We start from the raw sequence: 20043 nt of genomic DNA, 5'->3' as shown, positions 1-20043 counted from the left end.
AACGAGTATGTATTCCTGCAGTCACGAAAGCTTCAAATCAAGAATACTCTCCTCGTAAAATAAAAACTAACAACATCTTACAGCTGCGTATCGGAGTAATTGAGATGTGATGATGATAGCACTTTGAGGTGCTGGGCCATTTCAGCACCCAATAAACGCTTATCCTTATCCTTTTTTTAAATGTATGCTTATTTATTCGGAAGCCTCGCCGAGTTCCAGAACTCATTTTCAAGAGGGACCTGTCAAGTGTTCATAGGAGATGCGATGCTGTTGCTGTGTGTGATCTCAATTGAGTAATTTTCGGGTAAAAATTTTCAGCATTGGTATGTTTGGCCAACACCAGTAATATATATATATATATTTATTTCTTACACCGAGGGGAGGAAAACCAAGAACCCAGAGGAGACCCATGCGGGACGGAACAGAGAAACGCAGAAAGGTGCCCGAGTCGGGAATCTTAACCAGCCCCCCCCCCCCGCACGTACTGGGGAACTCATTTCCTTCCGATATGAGGAGTCAATGGAGCTAGGCACTTTTATATCTAGATTCAATACTCATGTTTTTAGAACTGCTTTGTGTTTAGTATTTTGTCCTCCCGCCCCCCGCATCGCCGATTAGCACAAGTTAGCTACGTACGGTGCAAAAGAAGTTCTACATACATATACTTCACGATACGAGTGTTACTACCATGTCACTCTGCCACCCGTATAACAACTATGTAAAAAAAATACGGAAATCTATTAAAGAGCATGTCAAGGGTATAGCTTGGATAACCGAAAGGATGGCTACGTCACGTAAAACTACTTTTGCGTTTCAATGCAATCGCCCTCAAACAGCAAGGTCATGCTGGAAGATCACTCGGAGATAGAGTTTATGGCTTCCCTGCCTGTTATTCCAAACCCAGGCCGTGAGTTTTATTGCTGCGTGAGCTGCTGCTACACACAACAGGCAGCGCTGCTGATTTGTGTATTCACGATGGCAAGGGACGCGCACAATTTGATAGTTTCAACTGTAGAAGCACGCACGTGACACGGACAGAAGACCAAACAAAAGCGACGAGACTCAGTGGCACGTTGCAGCGCTCTTGTCAATACACTGCTGGATGAAAAGCCTGTGCTGCTGTCGGGCAAAGGGGTTTGTTTGATCATACTTCACCAAAGCGGTAGGGGAAGCCACTGGAGCTATGCACTTTTAAACCTCGATTGTGAAACTCGTTTCTTTAGAACTGCTGTTTGTGTTTTAAGTTTGTCCCCCCCCCACCCCCGGTCGCCTCATCTCCGATTTAGCACGATCGGCTAGGCACGGTGGTGCGAAACAAGTTAAACAACAACAACAACACACAACAACAACACACAACAACAACAACACACAACAACAACAACACACAACAACAACAACACACAACAACAACAACACACAACAACAACAACACACAACAACAACACACGCAATGCCCGCAGCTTGTTTCGCCACTTAGTCGGCGAATGCCAATTACAGACAAGCCTCCCACCCCGATCCCCTCCAGACGCCAAGCCGCAGTGAGGAACGTAGGGAAGGCAGTCGGTGGCCGTCTGTGGCCGCTTGCTTCTGGGTGTCGCGAGACGTGCCACGTGCCTCACCCACCGCGCTGTGTTGCGGCCGTTACTTTGCAGGTGTTCATTGGTGTTGGACCAGATGACGCCAAAAGGCGTACAACTCAAAGACAATGCACCATCAGATTATTGAGAGCTCGGGTTAAGCATCTACACTATGAGACCTCCTTTACCAGTGTCAAAATATAGTAATAGGTTTTTACCCTTTCAACTGGTACAGCTATGGCTGCAGGTTTTTGGTAGTACGTGTTGTTTGTCGCTTATTGTGAAAATTCCGTCACAGTTCCTATGATCACTGTTGCATTGCTTTATTTTGGTGATTTCGAAAAGTTTACTGGTTTGGCCAATGTTTGTTTGTTGTAGTACGGAGTTAGACTGATGGCCTTAATCTAAGTTGTCTTGTTCTTGTTTGACTTGCATCCCACTGGGATTTTTGAGCAACGTTGGTGTACGGTGATTTTTTCTGGAAGACTTTGCAGTTTTTCCCTGTGTTTTTCTGTTTGCACATAGTCACAGTCACTTTAAGATGTATTCTTGTTCATGTTTTTGTTTTTTGTTTGTTGCGGTTGCACCCGATTCAAGAGCCGAATGGCTCACAGGGCTACACCTAATACACGAACTTGAACTTGTCTCCCCTTGCCACAGGACACCTCCAACGGGTTTTAGTTATTTTTGTTATGTTTTATTACGGCCGCGTAGCTCCCACAGCAGCTCACGCCTCATTATCTCTCTTTATTACAAACAAATCGAAAGCTTCTCTCGCGGGGGGAGGGGTAGGTCGCAGTGGAGGTGAACTTATTACCTCCGGACATTTTGCGAGAGAGACGCAGACGTACAACGGCGACGGATCGTTTCGTTGTCGATATTTCACACCGTTGGGAGAAAACGCGCGCATTCTGTCGGAATACGTCGCCAAAAAGCACCAAAAACCCCCCACGAAGTTCACCTCGCCCCGGGGTCGGCAACCAAAATAACAAAGTGTTTTTTTTTCGAATTCGGTGAACAATAAAAAAAGTCACTTTAAAGAGTCGTAATGCAACGTGAGTACGAGACGGTGGCCCTTGATAAAAACCGTCACGAAGCCAGCCCTTAAAGAGCCACGGGGCTGCAGACCCCTGACCTCATCGAACGGCACCGAGACGCTTGTTAGGTATTTGCGCGAGTTACGATTGCAAGCTGCTGTTGCTGTTGATTCAATAGCTCGAGTTGACGGAGCGAGGGACAGGAAAAAAAACATAAGCAAAGCTTAATCATTTCGGGGAATTTCCCGACGTTTTTTAAAATTAATGTCAAGGTCGGGCATGAAAATAAAAAATTAGCGTGACTAGAACCGCGGGGTAAAGGAGAGGGGGAGGGCTTTGCCTCGGTCAGCATGGAGAATGAAGATGAATGAAGGGGGGGGGGGACCTCACGGTACCTGTTATGCTGAACGCAGCAGATAACGGGTTTTTTTTAATACAGGGTGTTCACTAGAGAGGACGCGCACGCGCGCGTGTGCAATCTCCCCGTGTCAGAAGCGCGGACGCAGATAAACGCTGTAAGGCGACTGTGTAAGCTCGCCCCCCATCCATTCAGCCTTGTTTGTTGGTTCAATCGACGCATGATTCAACAACACATTTCATTACGCCGACGTGGCGTGCGGGTCTACCCCCTCCCTCAGCCTCCTAACCACTACCGCCTGCCCGTGTGAGTTCGGCTTTGCCCTGCCAGCGATTGGGGTGGACAACCAAGGCGGTTTAGAGCGAGTGGGCCTCGCAGTCGGAACGTTTGCGAGTTGAAATCCTGGTCGGGGGTTGTTGACTCGGCCCAGTATCCCACCCGGGGTCGATAAAATCACTACTGCTCAACAATGATTTGTCCGCGCCATAGGAATGCCGAATTGGAAGCGCTGGCTCCGTGCGCTGAAAAGGAGATGCGGGTACCGCCTCGGTTATGCATTTCGAACTTCTTTCACACCGTACGTAGCCAGCCGTGCTAATCGGAGGTGCGGGGAAGGACAATAAACTAAACATAGCAGGAAAGCACTTTTTGAATCGCTCTAGGCATGGCGTTCTACTCGTGTAGTTAAGGTTGGGAGTAAGTTTCGATTTAAAGCTTTTGTGACTGCAGGGATTCATATTCTTGGTTCCTTCGGTAAAGTCACGTAATAATAAAAATAAAACATAACATTCTCACGGCGTTGGGAGTAAGGTCACCAGATTTATTTTTCAAATGTGTGCTCTGAGTTTTCCAGTTAAATCGTTGTTTTAAAAAACATTATTCTGGGTTCAGTCTGTGCGATTTTGCGTATATGCGGCTTGCCTAGTTCTACCCAAACTTTGCAGAATGCGGGTTGATTTCACTCAGATGCGTCTATGCGGTCGGACGTGGGACAACACTTTGCACTGTGTGCTACTCGGCAGGCAGCTGATTCCTTGTGTGGTTTCGCTTTGTGCGTTCTTTTTTTCGGGAACGCATCCACCGCATAGAGCGAGGGGAAACACCGTTTCTTTTCCAATCGTATTTAATGAGGTATATTTATTTCTTTACATTTCACCTGGAAAGTTAATCGATACTTATCAATCCTCTCAATTTGCCAGGTTGCCCAGGGATGTCGATTGACGCATGCACATAGCAAACGCCTAATGATGCATATTGCTATTTGATCACATTTACATTCAGGACTCTTAGCAGTGAGCAGTGGATCACTTGTCAGAGCATGGTCCAGTAATGTGATGACAGAAATGCTTCCGAAGTTAATGTCAACAGGCATATTTAAATGTCGGCGGAAAACTTGTATATTTTGTTTACGATGACAGTTGGAATTTAGCAAAAATAAGCGCACAGCAAAAGTTATTTGATGGTTTTTTTTGTGCATTCATTATTGATTAAGCCAAGACCATCAACTTGCTTAACTAGAGAACCAGATTTAATCACAGGTGGCTTAAATCAAAACTTTGGGTCTTAAGCAAAGCCCGCTCAGTGCTCTGTCAAATGAGCCACCCGATCACATAATGTTCTTAAATGCTCTATAGCTTGCAGCGCTTAAGAGTTGGAGGTGTATCAACACAGCAGGACACTGCGGCCACCTTGAGGAAAATCTGAGCCAAACGGTGAGAAAAACACACAACACCAAAATCCATACCGCAGTCGGTGGAAAAAGTATAGATTCCCACGTTCTTTGGCAAGCTTCATGTTCGCTCTGGGGGGAAGAAACGGGCACAAAAGGAAGGGGCATTTTGTGCTCAAGGAGTGTGCGGAGTTCACCTGCCCCGAGAGCAACATCAGGCGGGAGGCCACCAGAGGACCCCTTCCGAGCTAAATTAGCCCCGAGACGGCTGCTGTGTTGGGACTCGCGGTGCCTGCGACCTTCTGATAAGCGACGGTGACCTTCACGGCCCCTGCCGTTCTGCCATGGCAAAGAAGCCCAAAACCACTTTTGGTGCTTTCACTGGGAGAATATTTTTTTAGTTTTAGTTTTTTTAACTGTGCATTAGATGAATGTGATTGCAGTAAAAATAATACATCCCGCAATTGATAAAGGCCTCCCCACGTAAATGTGGGGGATGGGGGGGGGGGGTCTGACTATACTTCACCACGCTGGTCATTGCGGATTGATGAAGGGGGGGTGCCCAGGAGTAGTTCAGATATCACTTGTCATTGATGTTGGCCGTGGCCAGGAATCAAAGTCACCGCTAATAACTGCACCACGATTCCACATACAACATATATATGAACGGGCATTTTCTGATATCGCTTGCCACTGATATTAGCCGTGAATGACGTTTTTTAAAGTTATGCATTGTTGTGGTCATTTTTCGCACGTATGCAATTCATGTACGCTCTATGTAAATGTGAATGTTTGCCCTCGGCTCACCGAGCATTCTCTGTTCATCAGACTTTTCTGAAAGCGTTTAATGTCATGGAATAAAGTGAGCGAAATCAATGCACAGGTAATGTAATTATCATTGGCTACTCCTAAACCTTGTCAAATGGCAGGACACAGATAAAATCATTATACTCTGGTCTTTTACACAGTCATCTAAAATGGGTGGTCGATAATTCTATGTTTAAACAATCACCCTCCCCCACGCGTTATTATTTCCAGCTGAAAATGACCGAACATTGCATTTTAATTGTGGCGCTCAAGTAACCAGAGAAAGTTTCAAATGTCAAGAAGACGAAAACGACCACGATTGGAAAGAATAATTTCGTGGAGCAGTAAGGCTGAAGAGGCGTGAGAGATGGAACAATTCCCGAGATGATCTCCCGCGTTGTCGCCTCTGTCGCCTAACCCAATAATTTTGTTGTCTTTCGTTGAACAAGGGTGTCTGCGATGGAATCGCCGATCTTGCAGATTGATTTAAATCGTATTACGGCGCCGCACAGGTTTACGGCAGCGCAGAGATACATTCTAGACCATCAGAAGGTGTAATCATTAATCTAGCAGTAGACTGAACATGTATGCGTGCTGCTGCTGCTAATGACGTTGAGGATGATTATTTTCAATGCTGGCAACCGGAGAATCGTTCATGGTCATTTAATGATGTACCCGCACGGGAGTGGCAGTGGTGGCACCGTGGTTAGCGCACGGTACTTTATGAACTCGCCGACCTGAAGTTGATTTCTTGGCCATGGCTAACATCAGTGGCTAGTGACCTCTGGGTTCCTCCGACAATCCGCACCAATCATTTAAAGTGAAGCCATGGTCAAACAACAACCTCCGTGCCTAGCACGGAGTGGGGAACCTTTAACCAGCAGTAGATTAACACATGGACTGTTAGAAAGTGTTAAACGTAACTTAATTATACCTAAACATGTCGTACACAAGACGGAATTTAACTGCCCACATAGCCACCCCCCCCCCCCCCACCGTAACTCAACGTGGAACATGCCTTGGTGGATACTCGACACCTGTGTGCCTTTTTATTCGGAGCGTTCCATTTGTGCGGGCAGGGGAGTTTCGGCACGCGGCGAACGGAGCCCGCGACTCCGTGTGCGTGAGATGCGTGAGATGCGTGGGGCTACGGGTAACAAGTTAGCGAAGTGACACAGCGTTAGCTGCGACGAGACGCGACGCGTCCCCCCCTCCCCCCCCCCGCGCGCATCCGACAGTAGAGCAGCTTAATTGTAAATAGCTTCATTATCTGCAGAAGCCGTAAAGGGAAAACCTTCCGGTCGTATGTCTTCCTTTTGACTTAAAATGAGAAGCGACCGATCGCCGTCAAAGACCCCAAGGCGCTGATAACGCCCTCCTAATGCCGTGCGGCGTGCGGGAAGCCGCAGCGAGAGAGGTAATTACCAAAGTGCCCTCCGAACAGAAGCAGCTCGTCGTGTCTGGCACGGGTCCGACTCGGCGCCACGCCGGTGAACGTCTTCGTTGCCGCCGCTTTTATGTCGCCCAACGATCTCTTCCCGCCGCCGCCTCCTCCTCCTCTCTCCCATCATCAAAGTATTGCATAATGCGCCGTAGCGGATTCTATTTGGAATGTCAAGGGCGTCCAAGGGCACCTTTTGTGGCACGATGCGGAATGCTTGCTCGTATTAGTCACCGCGTGGCGCGCGTTGAATGACAAAGTGTGGTGGACCCGCCACCCGTGGCGACGCGGCCGAGGATGTTTTCGTCAACGCGTCTCTGTAGCGGATTGACGGCCGGGCCCCTGAGTTCCCTCCCCCCCTAGGTCAACTCGGACTCAAAAGAGTAGCTGGTGCGGTGTGTAGACTTCGCCACTTGGGAGACAAAGGCGGGACGGGCGTGGCGCTGTGCAGTGCAGGTCTGCATCGGGGGGAGGGATCGTTGTTTGTGTGCGCGCTTCCTTAATTGCTTTATCTTGTAGGAAAGAAGACACAAAAAACTGTAACAGTGGTCTCAAAATATGACGGCGGTTGACCCGGGTTTACAAAATGCGGTGAATTCGTTTCGTTTTTGTTGTGTCGACTCATCTGCGTGAGATCATTTTGAACCAAATAAATGTTGGAAGAGCCAATTTGAAATGTTAAGCATATTACCGGTGAGCACAAAATAATTCATGATTTACGAGTCAAACGCGTCACTTTGATTGTGGTGTGTGGATGGATATCTTTTTAGAAGCTCGGATAATTCTAGCATAAATAAATATATATCAGATGAAGACCTTGATTTCAGGCTTCAGCTGAATTGTAGCATTGGCGATCGTGCACTTGGCATCATCCTACTAAACAGCTGCCAATTGTCCTCATGGGGGTCACCTCAGCCAAACCCTCATAGGACCTCAATCGATTAACACAATGTTAATGCAACTGTGCAGTAAACCAGGAGTAAACTGGCCCCTTAACGGGCAAGCCTGTGGATGAAGAACACGGAACAAACGCTGGAAAGTGCACACAATTGCTTCGAATTTACTTGGATAGAAGAGGGCACGAGGCGAAACACGTGAATTGGGGGACAAATAGGAGGCACCCATGCCGAATTAAGGACTGGAACGCCGTGGTGGGAGTGAAAATTTTAACTCCGTCACTGCATTTCGGAAGTCATAAAAAATGTATCTCTATTTATTTTACTCACAAATAGACCCCCCCTCTATACCCACAGACACGCAGAGACCCACACATGGGGTGAAGCTTTTCCTCCTCATCCCGTGCCTCAGATCGAGTGTACGGTCCAGATCAAGTCAGAATCAGAATATTTCTACTTGAGGAATCCGATGAGCTGTAAAGGTCTTTTTCACAGACGTCCAAATAAGTTTGGGGTTGGGGGCAATCATTTATGAGCTCCCCCAGTAATTTATTCTCACAGTAGTGAGCTTGGACAGGACGCATCACGAGCAGATTGCATCGCTTATGAACGAGGTTGTTGGTGAGAAGGCAGACAAAGGAGATGACTTGCCCCAGATGACTATCACTGCACCACGAGGAATGGCTGCGGCATGCGAAGGCTTTCATCCAGCATTGGACAGATCATGGCTGACTGATGAGTATTGGTGTCTGCAGGCCTAGAAGGTCATCTGTCGTGAGCGTGGAGGGAAAAGTTCGAACCTTAACCTTGTTCCAACTCTGATGCCAAGCCAATAAGCCATGGGTCCAGGGACGATCCTATCAAGATTGCTCTTGCAGATCTGGACAAAGGCCTTGGTTCACAGGTGAACGTTTGAACACGGCACACAATTTACACCTCGCTCTCTCTCTGTCTCTCTCTCTCTCTGAGGGGGGCAGTGAAAGCCACAGTAGGAGAAGCTGTTATTGTTTAAAAGGCAGCAGTAAGTGGACATGTCACTTGTGGTCACTGGGGGAAATCGTGGCCTTCGCACGCTGTCAGAGGAATGACTTGTGGCCGCGCTAAATGAAGAGACAGTAGCGTTCACTGTAGACGTGCGTGCCAGGGCTAGACCATCGCATTTTATTAACAGTGGCTTCTACTCCTCTTTCCTTTTTGTGTTTGTGCCGATGTATTTTTGGTTGACGAGAGCTTGGACATTTGTGAAAAAGCGCTGTATAGCTAATTGGATTCCTCCAGTATAAATAATGGCTCTGATTTTGGATAATATCAGTTGTTTCAACGGACGCCTCACTGCTTAAGCCACGTAAAACGATCAAACTGAAATATGTATGTGTACAATCTGTCGAGATAAATGGTGCTGTGGGGACGTGTGGCCACGTCTTCCGTGTGTGTGTGCGCCCTCCGCGTTTGATCATTCAAATATTTTTTTTGTTTTTATTACGTCCGGTTAAATGAGTGAGCGGCGCTCACTCGCAACACATCGGCTTTGGGTGAAATACGCGAGGCTTCTATCTCGGCCTCAATTCACGCCGTGTACGGGGTTTTTATTTTAGGTCGTGACATGAGCACGCAACGAATTAGCGAATGTGTGGACATTACTGGTGGATCATAACTAAACATGCGCCGTCGTATTATAATAATGCTTTGAAGCGTGCGAAAAACTATTTGCAGGAGTTCCCGGGGCGATTGCCAGCTGTGATTGACAAAGTGTCTCTCTGGTGTTGTGGAAGATGAGATTGGTGTCGAGGCTGTACTTGGCTGTCTGACACAAACGTCTCGCTTGTTCCGTGAGAGAGGTTCTGTATCCCAATCCTGTCTGGCACCAGTTTTATACTTTGTTAATGAGGGGGGGGGGCGGGGGGGGGGGCGTCGGAGGTTAGTTCGGCACTCTGTTGTGGTTCTAGATTTGAAGCTTTCGTGACTGCAAGGATTCATACTCTTAGTTCTTTCGGTAAAGTCACGTAGGTAAAAAATGAAATTAAAATTACGTGACTTTACCGAAAGAACTAAGAGTAGGTACTCTGTTGTGTTGTTTTAGTTTTGCGCAAGAGCTCCTGCACCCCATCTCCGTGCATTGCCATCACTGGATTACCAAAATGGTGCGCTTGATAAACAATGTTTTTACATTGTTTATTTTCTCATTTATTGAAGTACAGAACCTCTTTGCGGGACGGGTTGCCGGACAAACCTTAGATATTTGTCTACAAGATAAGAAACACGTTTTATCGTTTACAATCAAGCTTTGTTTTCATATTTAATTGTTGCACGAGTTTGAAATCATCGTTACATCTTACGCTTTGAATGCTCGAACAGAATCCTACAAAAAGCATTGTTTACCCTCCCGTGTTGCGCCTGATTCAGCACGGTTGGCTCCGTACGGTCCGAAAAAGTTCAACATACAAGACATAGACATAATATGCCATGCGGGCCAGATGAGTAAGAACGCGTTATTCACACTTTGCCTCACCACAAACAATTTTAATCATTGCTGGGTATCATGCACTATCCTGTGAACCTGGCTGGCGACCTGAGGTTGATGCCCAACCACCGCTACCGTCAGTGGCAAATCAAAAATCAATTATTCATACTGGAGAAATCCGATGAGCTGTAAAGCTCTCTTTCACAGATGTTCAAATAATATCTCAACCTGTCCTGGTCCCCCTTCAACCCTCACTGACCAGCATGGTGAAGTATGGCCAAACAACCCGCACAAATGACACCAGCGTGGAAAGGTCTTTCTGCAGCGGTGGCTGGACACACGGCTGTAAAAGGTGATGGAATAGCATTGTGTTTTAATTGTATAAACAAAAAAGAATACACGGACGGTTGCAAATAAAGTAAAATATTCCTGTCGTTTAAATACCTTGAAGTATTTTACTGCCTGTTGTAAGTTCCCGAGTCTGCACCATGCCAGCTTCACGCAGAGCAAAGTGTACAAGTCGGCACAGGTAAGCACGCGGGTCTAAACAAGATCTTAATGGGCTGTCGTGCACTCGCCTTGTATGTGTCCCAGTATATCGCGGAGATGTCGACTAAATAAAAAAAAACCTCGAAGATTCCCCCATATGGCTTTAACAGACTGTTGGGGCAAGTGCTGTTACTGGGTGTCTTTTGAGAGGGTGGGTGGTCAACACTACGCCTGGCCGCCTTTGTCTTCCCTCGGGACGATGTTTAAATATCGCAGCAAGTACTCGTATGAGGCCGATTCGGCATCGGGGAGGCCCAGGACCGGTTCAGATAATTGTCACTGGTATTAGCCGTGAGCGGGAATCGAACTTGGGTCTCCGGGTTCATCACGCAGTGCGCTAACCACTGCACCACCGCTCCCCTACACAAGCACAAAGACAACGATCCCCCGTAATGGACTTAACAGACTGTTGGGGCAAGTGCTGTTAGCGTGCACCTATGAAGGCCGGCACGACACACGAGGGGGTGGATGGTCAAAACCACCACGCCCGGCCGCCTTTGTCCCCCCAGTGGCGATGTTTACACACCACACCAGGTACTCATTTGGGGCCGAGTCGACCTAGGGGAGGCCCAGGACCGATTCAGATAATTGTCGTCACTGGTGTTCGCCGTGAGCGGGATTCAAACTCGGGTAGCCGGGTTCGTCGCACACACACGCCCGCACGCTCGCGCGCGCACAACAAAGTCGTTTGCATGCCGATGAAGTCGGCACCGTGATGCAAAAACAAAAACCGGATGAGATTTGACGCCGGAGGTGTGAAAGCCAGTGGGTGGTGATGGTGGGGGCGCTGGGGGTGGGGAGGAGATGTCCACGCACATTCGCAGTGAGTGGCGCACAAAGTTCGCGTCTCGCGTCGGGAGACGGCGACTGTCGTCTTTGGAAGGGGTTGAATCTGATCAGTGCTGGCACCAAGGATTACATTACCAAATAAACAACAACAACAATGACTAATTGAAGAGCCGCACCAGATGAGATGCCCCGTGTCAAGCCTATTGCACCGACGGTCACCGCTCGGCGTGCTTTCAGGTGCGCTTCTGCGGCCGTCTGGAACGCTCTTCCTCACCGACATTAGGACGCCACTCGAGCCAGGCACTTTCACATCATCTCGATTGAAAACTCATTTCTTTAGAACTTCTTATTTCGTTGAGTTTGTCCTACCCCCCCGCACCGTACGTAGCCAACCAATTGGCACGGTTGGCTACGTACGGTGCGACAGAAGTTCTACACACACACACAATCTTCACCATAATCAACTGCCATATTGACTTTGGCAGCGCGCATTATAAATAATTGTTTGTATTAATAAATATTAGTAAACAATTATTTATTAATAATAGTTTGCAACGACAACAACCCCCCCCCCCCCCCATCTGGGAATGTTTGTATTAAAGACGGGGGAATGGTGTGGGTGCATGCCCTGGCTATTCGTTCAGTAAAGACATCTCTTGCACCATTATATTCACTCGTTTACGGCTAGTCGACGTTAAACTCACCCCGGTCGTAAAGCAGCGCAACGTAACGGGCAGAAAGGCTGTATTGAATTCCACTAAAAACTCCAACGCTGGGTTCAAAGATGATCGCTATCTCATGCAGTTAATGCTCAAAATCCCGCATTTCTTTCCCGTCGGCAGCTCAAAGAGTGAACACGTTAAACCGCATTGCATTTTTCAAACTCGATACGAAGCGGAAGAATATGAAGCTGCACTTCTATGACACCTTAACATCGCATCGAACTCGGGGGCGGAGCGGTCAACGGTGCTCTGTAGCATCTGTCCTCGGGAGAGAGCGAGAGAGAGAGAGAGCGAGAGAGTCTCAGAGAGCGAGAGAGAGAGCGAGAGAGAGAGAGCGAGAAAAAAGTTGGAAGTCGCGGAGGGAGCAGAAGAGAGGGGCAGAGAAACAACAAAAAGAGGCTTACGTTTACCTTCATCTTGCTCCCTCATCCCAAACTGCACGAGTGCTCTCAGCAGGAGCACCACCACCATGAACACGGCCATCATCTCCAGCCCTTCCAGGGGCATGGTGAATTGTTTTACATGCTTCCGTGCCCAGCACGTTCCGTTACACACACACGCACGGTCCCGCTCTTTCTGCTTAGTAAGTACTTGGGTAGCGAGCAAAAAAGCAGTTAAGTAGGTAGGTAGGTAGGCTGGCTGGCTAGCTGGCAATTTTGGTAGCTGACTGGCCAATGGAATGTCCGGCCTGCCGACTGACTGGCTTTGCTGGCTATCTGACTGGCTGAGCGACGGGGTCTATGGTTGGCTGGCTAGTCGGCGGCTAGCTGGCTCAAAGGCAGGCAGGCAGGTAGGCAGGCTGGCGGTCGGTACAATCACCCCGGCTGGCAGAACAGACGATCTGGTCGATTGGCTGGCAGGATAAAAAGCCAGTTGATCGGCTTGTCTGGCTTGGATGGATTGTTGTCGCCCCCCACCCCCTCCACCTTTCCAAATGGCCAACCGACCGATTGGCGGCTCGGGTCGCTCTCTCCGTCTTCTCTCGCCGCCTTAGTTGAGCCAGCGAGCGAAAAGTTACCCGCGAGCGAGGCTGCGGTGATATTCGCGTCCCACCACGCAGGTGCCAGCGCCCGTGCAGCCGTGGGGAGCACCGCGCGCGGCTGTGGCGTGCGCGTGCACGCGTGCGTGCCGGGACGCGTCTCCCACACCTCCCACCCCCCCCCCTCCTCCTCCTCCTCCAACGTTGGCTCCCCATGTGCCTCCTCCCACCGCGACTCGGCGCAAGAACACAAAAAAAAGTGCCAAAGCCCGGAGCGGCACGAGTCGCTTTGCTGGTGTCGGCTCGCGCTCGTCGGCACCGTTCGCGAACGCGGTGCTTCGGTCGCTCGCGATCGGGGGAAGCGTTTTTGGTTGAAACTTGAAATGACTTTAGACGCGTCGTGATTTACAAGCCATGTGTCCAATGTCAGTTGTCCAAGTAAGAGATTAGAGGGAATCGCAGGATGTATGTTATGTTGGGTGCAAAGTATTGTGCGTAGATCAAAGTCTACTAAACATGTTTTGATTTAAAGCTTTCGTGACAGCAGGGATTCATATTCTTGGTTCTTTCGGTAAAGTCACGTAGAAGGGAAATAATATATTTTATTATTGTTTTATATTTCTACTAAACATGTTTTTATTTCATCAGTTAAGGCTTACTGAGCTATATAACTATACTTCAGAAGCGACCTGGCCATAAATGATAGCTCTACGAAGTGGCTTATCGCGTGGACATTTATAGCAGACAAATACTCTAAACGCGTGATGTTGATGCTAAATGTAGAGGGGGGAAAACCGGAGGGCCCGGAGAAAAATCCACTCGACCCACTGGGAGAAGAGACACGCAAACTCCAAATATACAGCAGGCGTCAGGGTCGGGATCGAACCAACAACCTCCTGCGTACCAGGGGAGGGAGTTAACATCTCGCCACCGTGGCACCCCAAAGATAATCGCCAAGAGGCTGCAGAGTTGCTGTATGAAATATTTCTACTGGATAACAAATTTGAGTTGACTGACTAAAAAATAATGTTTTATTATTTAATGGTACCTTCCAATCACGTGTTTATTTCTATATGCGTGGTCATGGAAACCATTTCTGCGAAGTAAGAATGGGTAACTATCCACTTTTTACATTTCAGAGTCAATAAAATAAAAGCATGGTTGAAAACCCATGAATTGCGGTTTTAAATGTCCAATATCAAAACGGTTGTGCAACACTTTAAATTCTTGAGCAAAGCTTATCACTTAGCACGCTAATATCATAAACTAGCTGCAACATGAATATTACTAACGTATGAAAAAAAATATAATTACATATTTTTTCCATTATTTTGACAAACCTAATACAGCAGCATATGACGGATCGGCTTTCCGTTCGCAAAAAAAAGATTCACAGGAAAAAATACTATCGCCACAATCATTCACTAATTTAATTTAGCGACAGGAACGAGGGCGAAACGATGGCACCAGGGCATTAGCAAAATTACAAGGACATTTTTTATTGCGTTCCACCTGTTCCTTTCTCTTCTCAACACTGCATCTCCCACCCCCCCACCTGATCTGAGCGGCACCGCGCCAAGATGATGCATGCCCTCGGTGCGGACGGCCAACAACAAGATGCCTTCGCTTTCGACGGCGACTGGCTGAGGATACTCATCTCGACTTGCCTTGGTTAGGTTTCGAACAAAATCAAGGCACGCAAATTTGTGAATGGAATAGCGTGCATCAAATATCAGCTTAAATTCATATCCTAATGAAACATCACGCGGTCATTGACATGTCGATAAATTAATCTCTCATTTCCGTCTCCCGTAGCTCTCTTCTAACATCTCACTCCATCTATCTCACCGCATCTATATCTCTCGCCAATACCTCTTCTGTCATCTCAATAGCATTTTACCAATTGAAATGTCTGCTCGGGGGCCCTCCAGTCAGGCTAACTCCACCCCCACTGGAGGGGTTGGGGGCTGGGTTGGAGAGAGAAGGAAACAGAGAAAGAGAGAGGTCACTGCTATACCCCGTGTGATCGGGCGGAGGTAAGGAGATTGCTCGCTCACTCACGATGTCCGGGGAACGTTCATCTGGCGACCAGGAGATGCCCGCTGGCGATCAGCACTCGCCGTGGAAACGGATGAACCTCCGGTTGATGCGCCGCGAGATGATTGATTCGTAAAGGGGCGCACTCAGCATTTTGAAACGACGATGGATTGGTTACCCTCGGGTTCGCAGTTTGCAGGGATTTTTTTTATCGTGAGGCCATTTCGCTGATCCCGACCGGGCCAGAAGCCACCTTGCAGGATTTAACTTCCTCGTGGAGTGAGCGATGCTACCACATGAGCCGTAGCCGGTGTGCCAAGTCCCCGGCCGGTGGTTCACAAGCGACGGTGTTCGATGCCGGACTTAATAATAGACTTCCCATTCAACTGGGTATTATTTAACCAGGTTGTGGATCGTTGGAAAGTAATTGTCGCAAAGGACACCTGAATAACAACGCACGAATTGATCCCTTGTTGTCGTCTGTGTCTCTGTATTCGTTTTGGTTAATTTTGGAGTGAGCCAGTCTGCGAATTGTGTACATCCTTTCGTCCGCGTATCTATGTATGTTGAACTTCTTTCGCACCGTACATAGCCAACCGTGCTAAATCGAAAAATACAACACCAGTAAAACATTTGGTAATACAACTACAGTACCTAGATGGTTGTCTAATAATGTCTCATCAACCAAATCTGTACAATTCTTGGGCAAGGTTGATATTGACATACACTTTAGACGAAATCTTTTATGTAAAGATGACCGTGGGGTGGTGACACATTGTTGGTTCTGTGCCCTGACTTTGGTTCCTTTAGCGAGTGATAACTGGTCCTGCCCCCCCCCACCTCGCCTCCTCCTCCTCTTCCATCACCCACTCGCCAGCCTGCCGAAGTGTGAGCAAGTTACACGGAAGCTTTTGGGAGGGGAATCCTTCATCCAGCAGTGGATTGATGAAGGTCTGTGTACGATGATTTATAAAAAAAAAAAAATCAGTTTCTGAACCAGCATCGTAAGTTCTCATGCGTTAAAACACTTCAGTGCGGGGTCATCTTGTGTAAACATGCATAGACATCCATTATGTGGCTAATGACGCCTTCGTATATAGAGGACTGCAGAGCTTGGAGGAGGGGAATTTGACACAGTGCGTAGCCAACCGTGCTAATCAGATGTGCGGGGGAAGGACAACAAACTAAACACACAAAGCAGTTCTCAAGAAAAGAGATTTCAGTCTAGTTCCAGTGGCTTCCTAATATTGGAAGGAAGAGCGTTCCAGACGGCCGCAGTAGCGCATATGAAAGCGCGCGATGCGGTGACCGCCTTTGTTCGATGGCTTAGCCAAAATCGTTGCTGTTGCGAGGACGACCGGAGTTCGAGAGGTAGTTTATGCTCCTTTATGAGTCTTAAAGTCTTTATCGATTAGGCAAGACCTCCTTCACCCACCCACCCATGCCCCCCCTCCTCCTCCCACTACAAGGATGTAATGTAACTCACATTTTGCAGCCGTGATATAAAAACAAGATAGATGTCCGATTTGCAATGAAATACAAGCGGCGCTTTAGAATTCCGTATCGATGTGCGGCAGTTAAGGTTTAATGGCCGGTGTTGTTTAAAAAAAAAATCTCAGAGCCCAGTCCTGAAAACCATCGCGCACCGTGCCGGAGCTGCAGCGTGCCACGCGAGATGCCACACAGGCCGCACGGGAAGAGACTGGTGGCGGAATAGCAGCCTCAGGGGAGGGCGTCAGTCCGACGTGGAGATGGAGCGATGAAATCCGTTTATGCAGAAGCGAAATGCACGGTAGCATCACTGGAGTCTGGGGTGGTGATCGCATAATGTATGTGGGGGGGGGGGGGGGGGAGGAGACCCTTCATCCAGCAGTGGATAGACAGATGCCGATGATGATGATGATCTCATCGTGCAACAATAATTTCGAGATTGAAAACTCATTTCTTTAGAGCTGCTCTTTGTGTTTACGTTTGTTGGCTATGCACGGTGCGAAATAAATTCTACACAAAAATCCCCCGTATAGCCTTAACAGACTGTTCGGGCAAGTGCTGTTAGCGAGCACCTATGAAGGTCAGAACGGCACACGAGGGGGTGGGTGGCCAGCACCACGCCCTATCGCCTTTGTCTCCCTAGTGGCGATGTTTACTACACACCGCACCAGGTACTCATTTCAGGCTGAGTCAACCTAGGGGATACCCAGGACCGGTTTAGATAATCGCCGCTGATGTTGGCCGCGAGCAGGAATCGAACTCGGCTCGCCAGGTTCGTAGCGCAGCGCGCTAACCGCTACACCACCGCTCCCCCCCCACACACACACGTTACGCACGACATCATATCCAGCGAATGTACAAACACGCGTGAACGTCGACAGAAACACAAACAACCGCATTGGGCTGCCGTGACCAATCCACGGGACAAACGTCAGAGGGGCCTCACCCACCTGGGCTATTGCTGCAGGGTGGCCGTCAATGCGCACGTGTGCTGTGTCGGCATTTCACTCAACGTCGTCGTCTCTTGGCTTGCAATGGCAACGCCAAATCCGCCTACAGTGACAATGCACTTGCGGCATTTTCATCACCGATGCAATTTTTTTTCCTTCTTCTTCTTGAAATATTGCCTCGCTATCTTACTCCGAACCTCGTAGATTATAAACGGCGTTTTGCACATTTTTGTCGTAGCGTAGTGCCGGCGGTGCGCGTCATCGCAATCGTTCGTTGGAGGGAACACCCGCGCTGCTATCTACTCGATGTATGTCGAACTTCTTTCGCACCGTACGTAGCCGGCAGTGCTAATCGGGAGGTGTGCGACCTCGCCTGGTATACAGGAGGTCGTCGTGGGTTCGATCCCGAGCCTGACGATGCCTGCTGTATTTTTGAAGTCTGCGTGTCTCTCTCTCTCCTCCCCGTGCTCTGGGTTATCGGGGTTCCCCCCCCCGCCCCCCCCCCCTTCACATTGAGAATCAACATCACGCGTTTTGAGGATCTGTCTGCCGCTATGAATTTCCACTTGCCAAGTAACTTCGTCGAGCGATCACTCGTGGCAGCCAGGCCGCTTCTGAACAAGCGCTAATGTAGCGCAGTGTGGCTTTATCTGGTAAAAAAAAAATGAAATAAAAATATAGTTTAATAACTAGTAGCATACTGCTCTCGGGGTTAGTGGAACGCCTGAGCTGAGCAAGGCATCGTGGTGGGCGGCGATTGGATGAAGTGGAGCAAGGTGGGGTGCATCTTCTTGGTTCTTTCGGTAAAGTCACGTAGAATGGAGATAATAGAATAATACAAATAAAACATAATAAAATAATTCTCACGACGTTTCGGCCACAACGCACTTGCGTTCGGCCACAACGCACTTGTGTTGTGGCCGAAACGTCGTGAGAATTATTTTATTATGTTTTATTTTTATTATTTTATTACTTCCCTTCTACGTGACTTTACCGAAATAACCAAGAAGATGAATCCCTGCAGTCACGAAAGCTTTAAATCGAAATTTAAGGTGGGGTGCGTTTAGAATCGGCGGCTCGCGGTATTCGCGCTGATAATTGATGAAGATGGAAATGGACGCGAGATTAAACTGTAGTCGCACGACTGTAATGTTACGATTGTAATCGTACGATTTGCGTGGCTGCGTTTGCAGTGAAGCTGTCGCGAGTGGCTTAGCTGAAGGTCACGCAAACCTCCCGATTATCCACGTAAATTGCCTTTGGCTCCCCAATTTAACGACACACATTTTAAAGAGTAATCATTAAAATTAGAACCCCACCAGGCTAAACGATTCTTTAAATAGCGATTTTTTTTTGCTCGTAGCAATTACTGAGACTGCTGCGATGCAGTATTTACCTGCAATTCGTTACATGCTCCAATATAATAACCATCGATGGATTTTGTTGTGCCAAATCGTCGTGTTAAATCGCTAAATGGGGAACACGGTAACACCGCACTTTTCAAACGTTGGCATGAGTCATAAATTCACTCCTGGTGCCGTATTTCAATGCTTACCAACCCCATTAAATCGGGTGTGATGTGGCGGGGGGGGGTATGCGCACGGTTAATCTCACCTGCATTATTAAGGCTGTGCAAGTGAGCATGGACACCCGTGTATTGGGGGGGCGGGGAGGCTTAGGTTTGAATTGAATGTCAAATGTGGGTACGCTTTGTGCGTACGTGTGCATGCTTATGGAGAATTGATGGCACCGTGGCCAGCATAATGCACTACGAACCCAATGACGTGTGTGCACAGGTATGAGCGTGCTTCTGAGTTTCTCGTGTGACCGTGACAACCAGAATATTTAGTTATACTGCATGAATCCGATGAGCTGTAAAGCTCTTTCACAGGTGTCCACTTTTTTCACAGATGTCCAGTACAAACTTTTAGTCACGTAGGCCTGAGGAGGCGATTCGCATAACGCGGAGATGGAGCGATGAATTCGACTCGTGCGCAGGAACCAGGTGGAGTGTTACATCGCAAGGACCGTGAGAGATTTGCGACGGCTTTGGGGTGGCCTTCATCCAGCAGTGGATTGGTCGTGGTTGATTGACGATAAGTCCAGATAAGGGAGAATTATAGGCATTTTTTTTGCCTTTATCTAGCACGTGGCACGATGACGTCTGCCAAACGTGAAACACAAAAGTGAACTTGCGTCGAACCTGGCGACGATGCACATGGCCTTGGCGCCTCATCGCCGGCAAAACAGAGCGACGTCGGCTGACTTTCGTTTCCATCT

The 20043-nt window shown here is 48.3% G+C and overlaps 1 protein-coding gene across 5 annotated transcripts in view; it reads right to left on the bottom strand.

Moving 5' to 3' along the window:
• The window catches only part of LOC133345510 (Kv channel-interacting protein 2-like), a 99216-nt gene that overhangs the window by 32606 nt on the left and 46567 nt on the right, over nt 1–20043 (bottom strand). Inside the window, exon 1 of one of the 5 annotated variants that reach the window (XM_061556301.1) lies at nt 12717–13289. The exons of the other annotated variants lie outside the window; for them this stretch is intronic. Coding sequence (XP_061412285.1) covers nt 12717–12813 — 97 coding nt within the window. The 5' untranslated portion in view covers nt 12814–13289. Of the gene's footprint in view, nt 1–12716; nt 13290–20043 lie in introns of those variants that run through there. 5 annotated transcript variants of the gene reach the window in all.

This window comes from Lethenteron reissneri, chromosome 22 (genome assembly GCF_015708825.2).
Source record: "Lethenteron reissneri isolate LAM-NWPU_2019-01 chromosome 22, ASM1570882v1, whole genome shotgun sequence".
In the NCBI taxonomy this organism is placed as follows: domain Eukaryota; kingdom Metazoa; phylum Chordata; class Hyperoartia; order Petromyzontiformes; family Petromyzontidae; genus Lethenteron; species Lethenteron reissneri.
The sequence above is the reverse complement of the archived record's forward strand: the minus strand, read 5'-3'. Positions and strand labels throughout refer to the sequence as shown.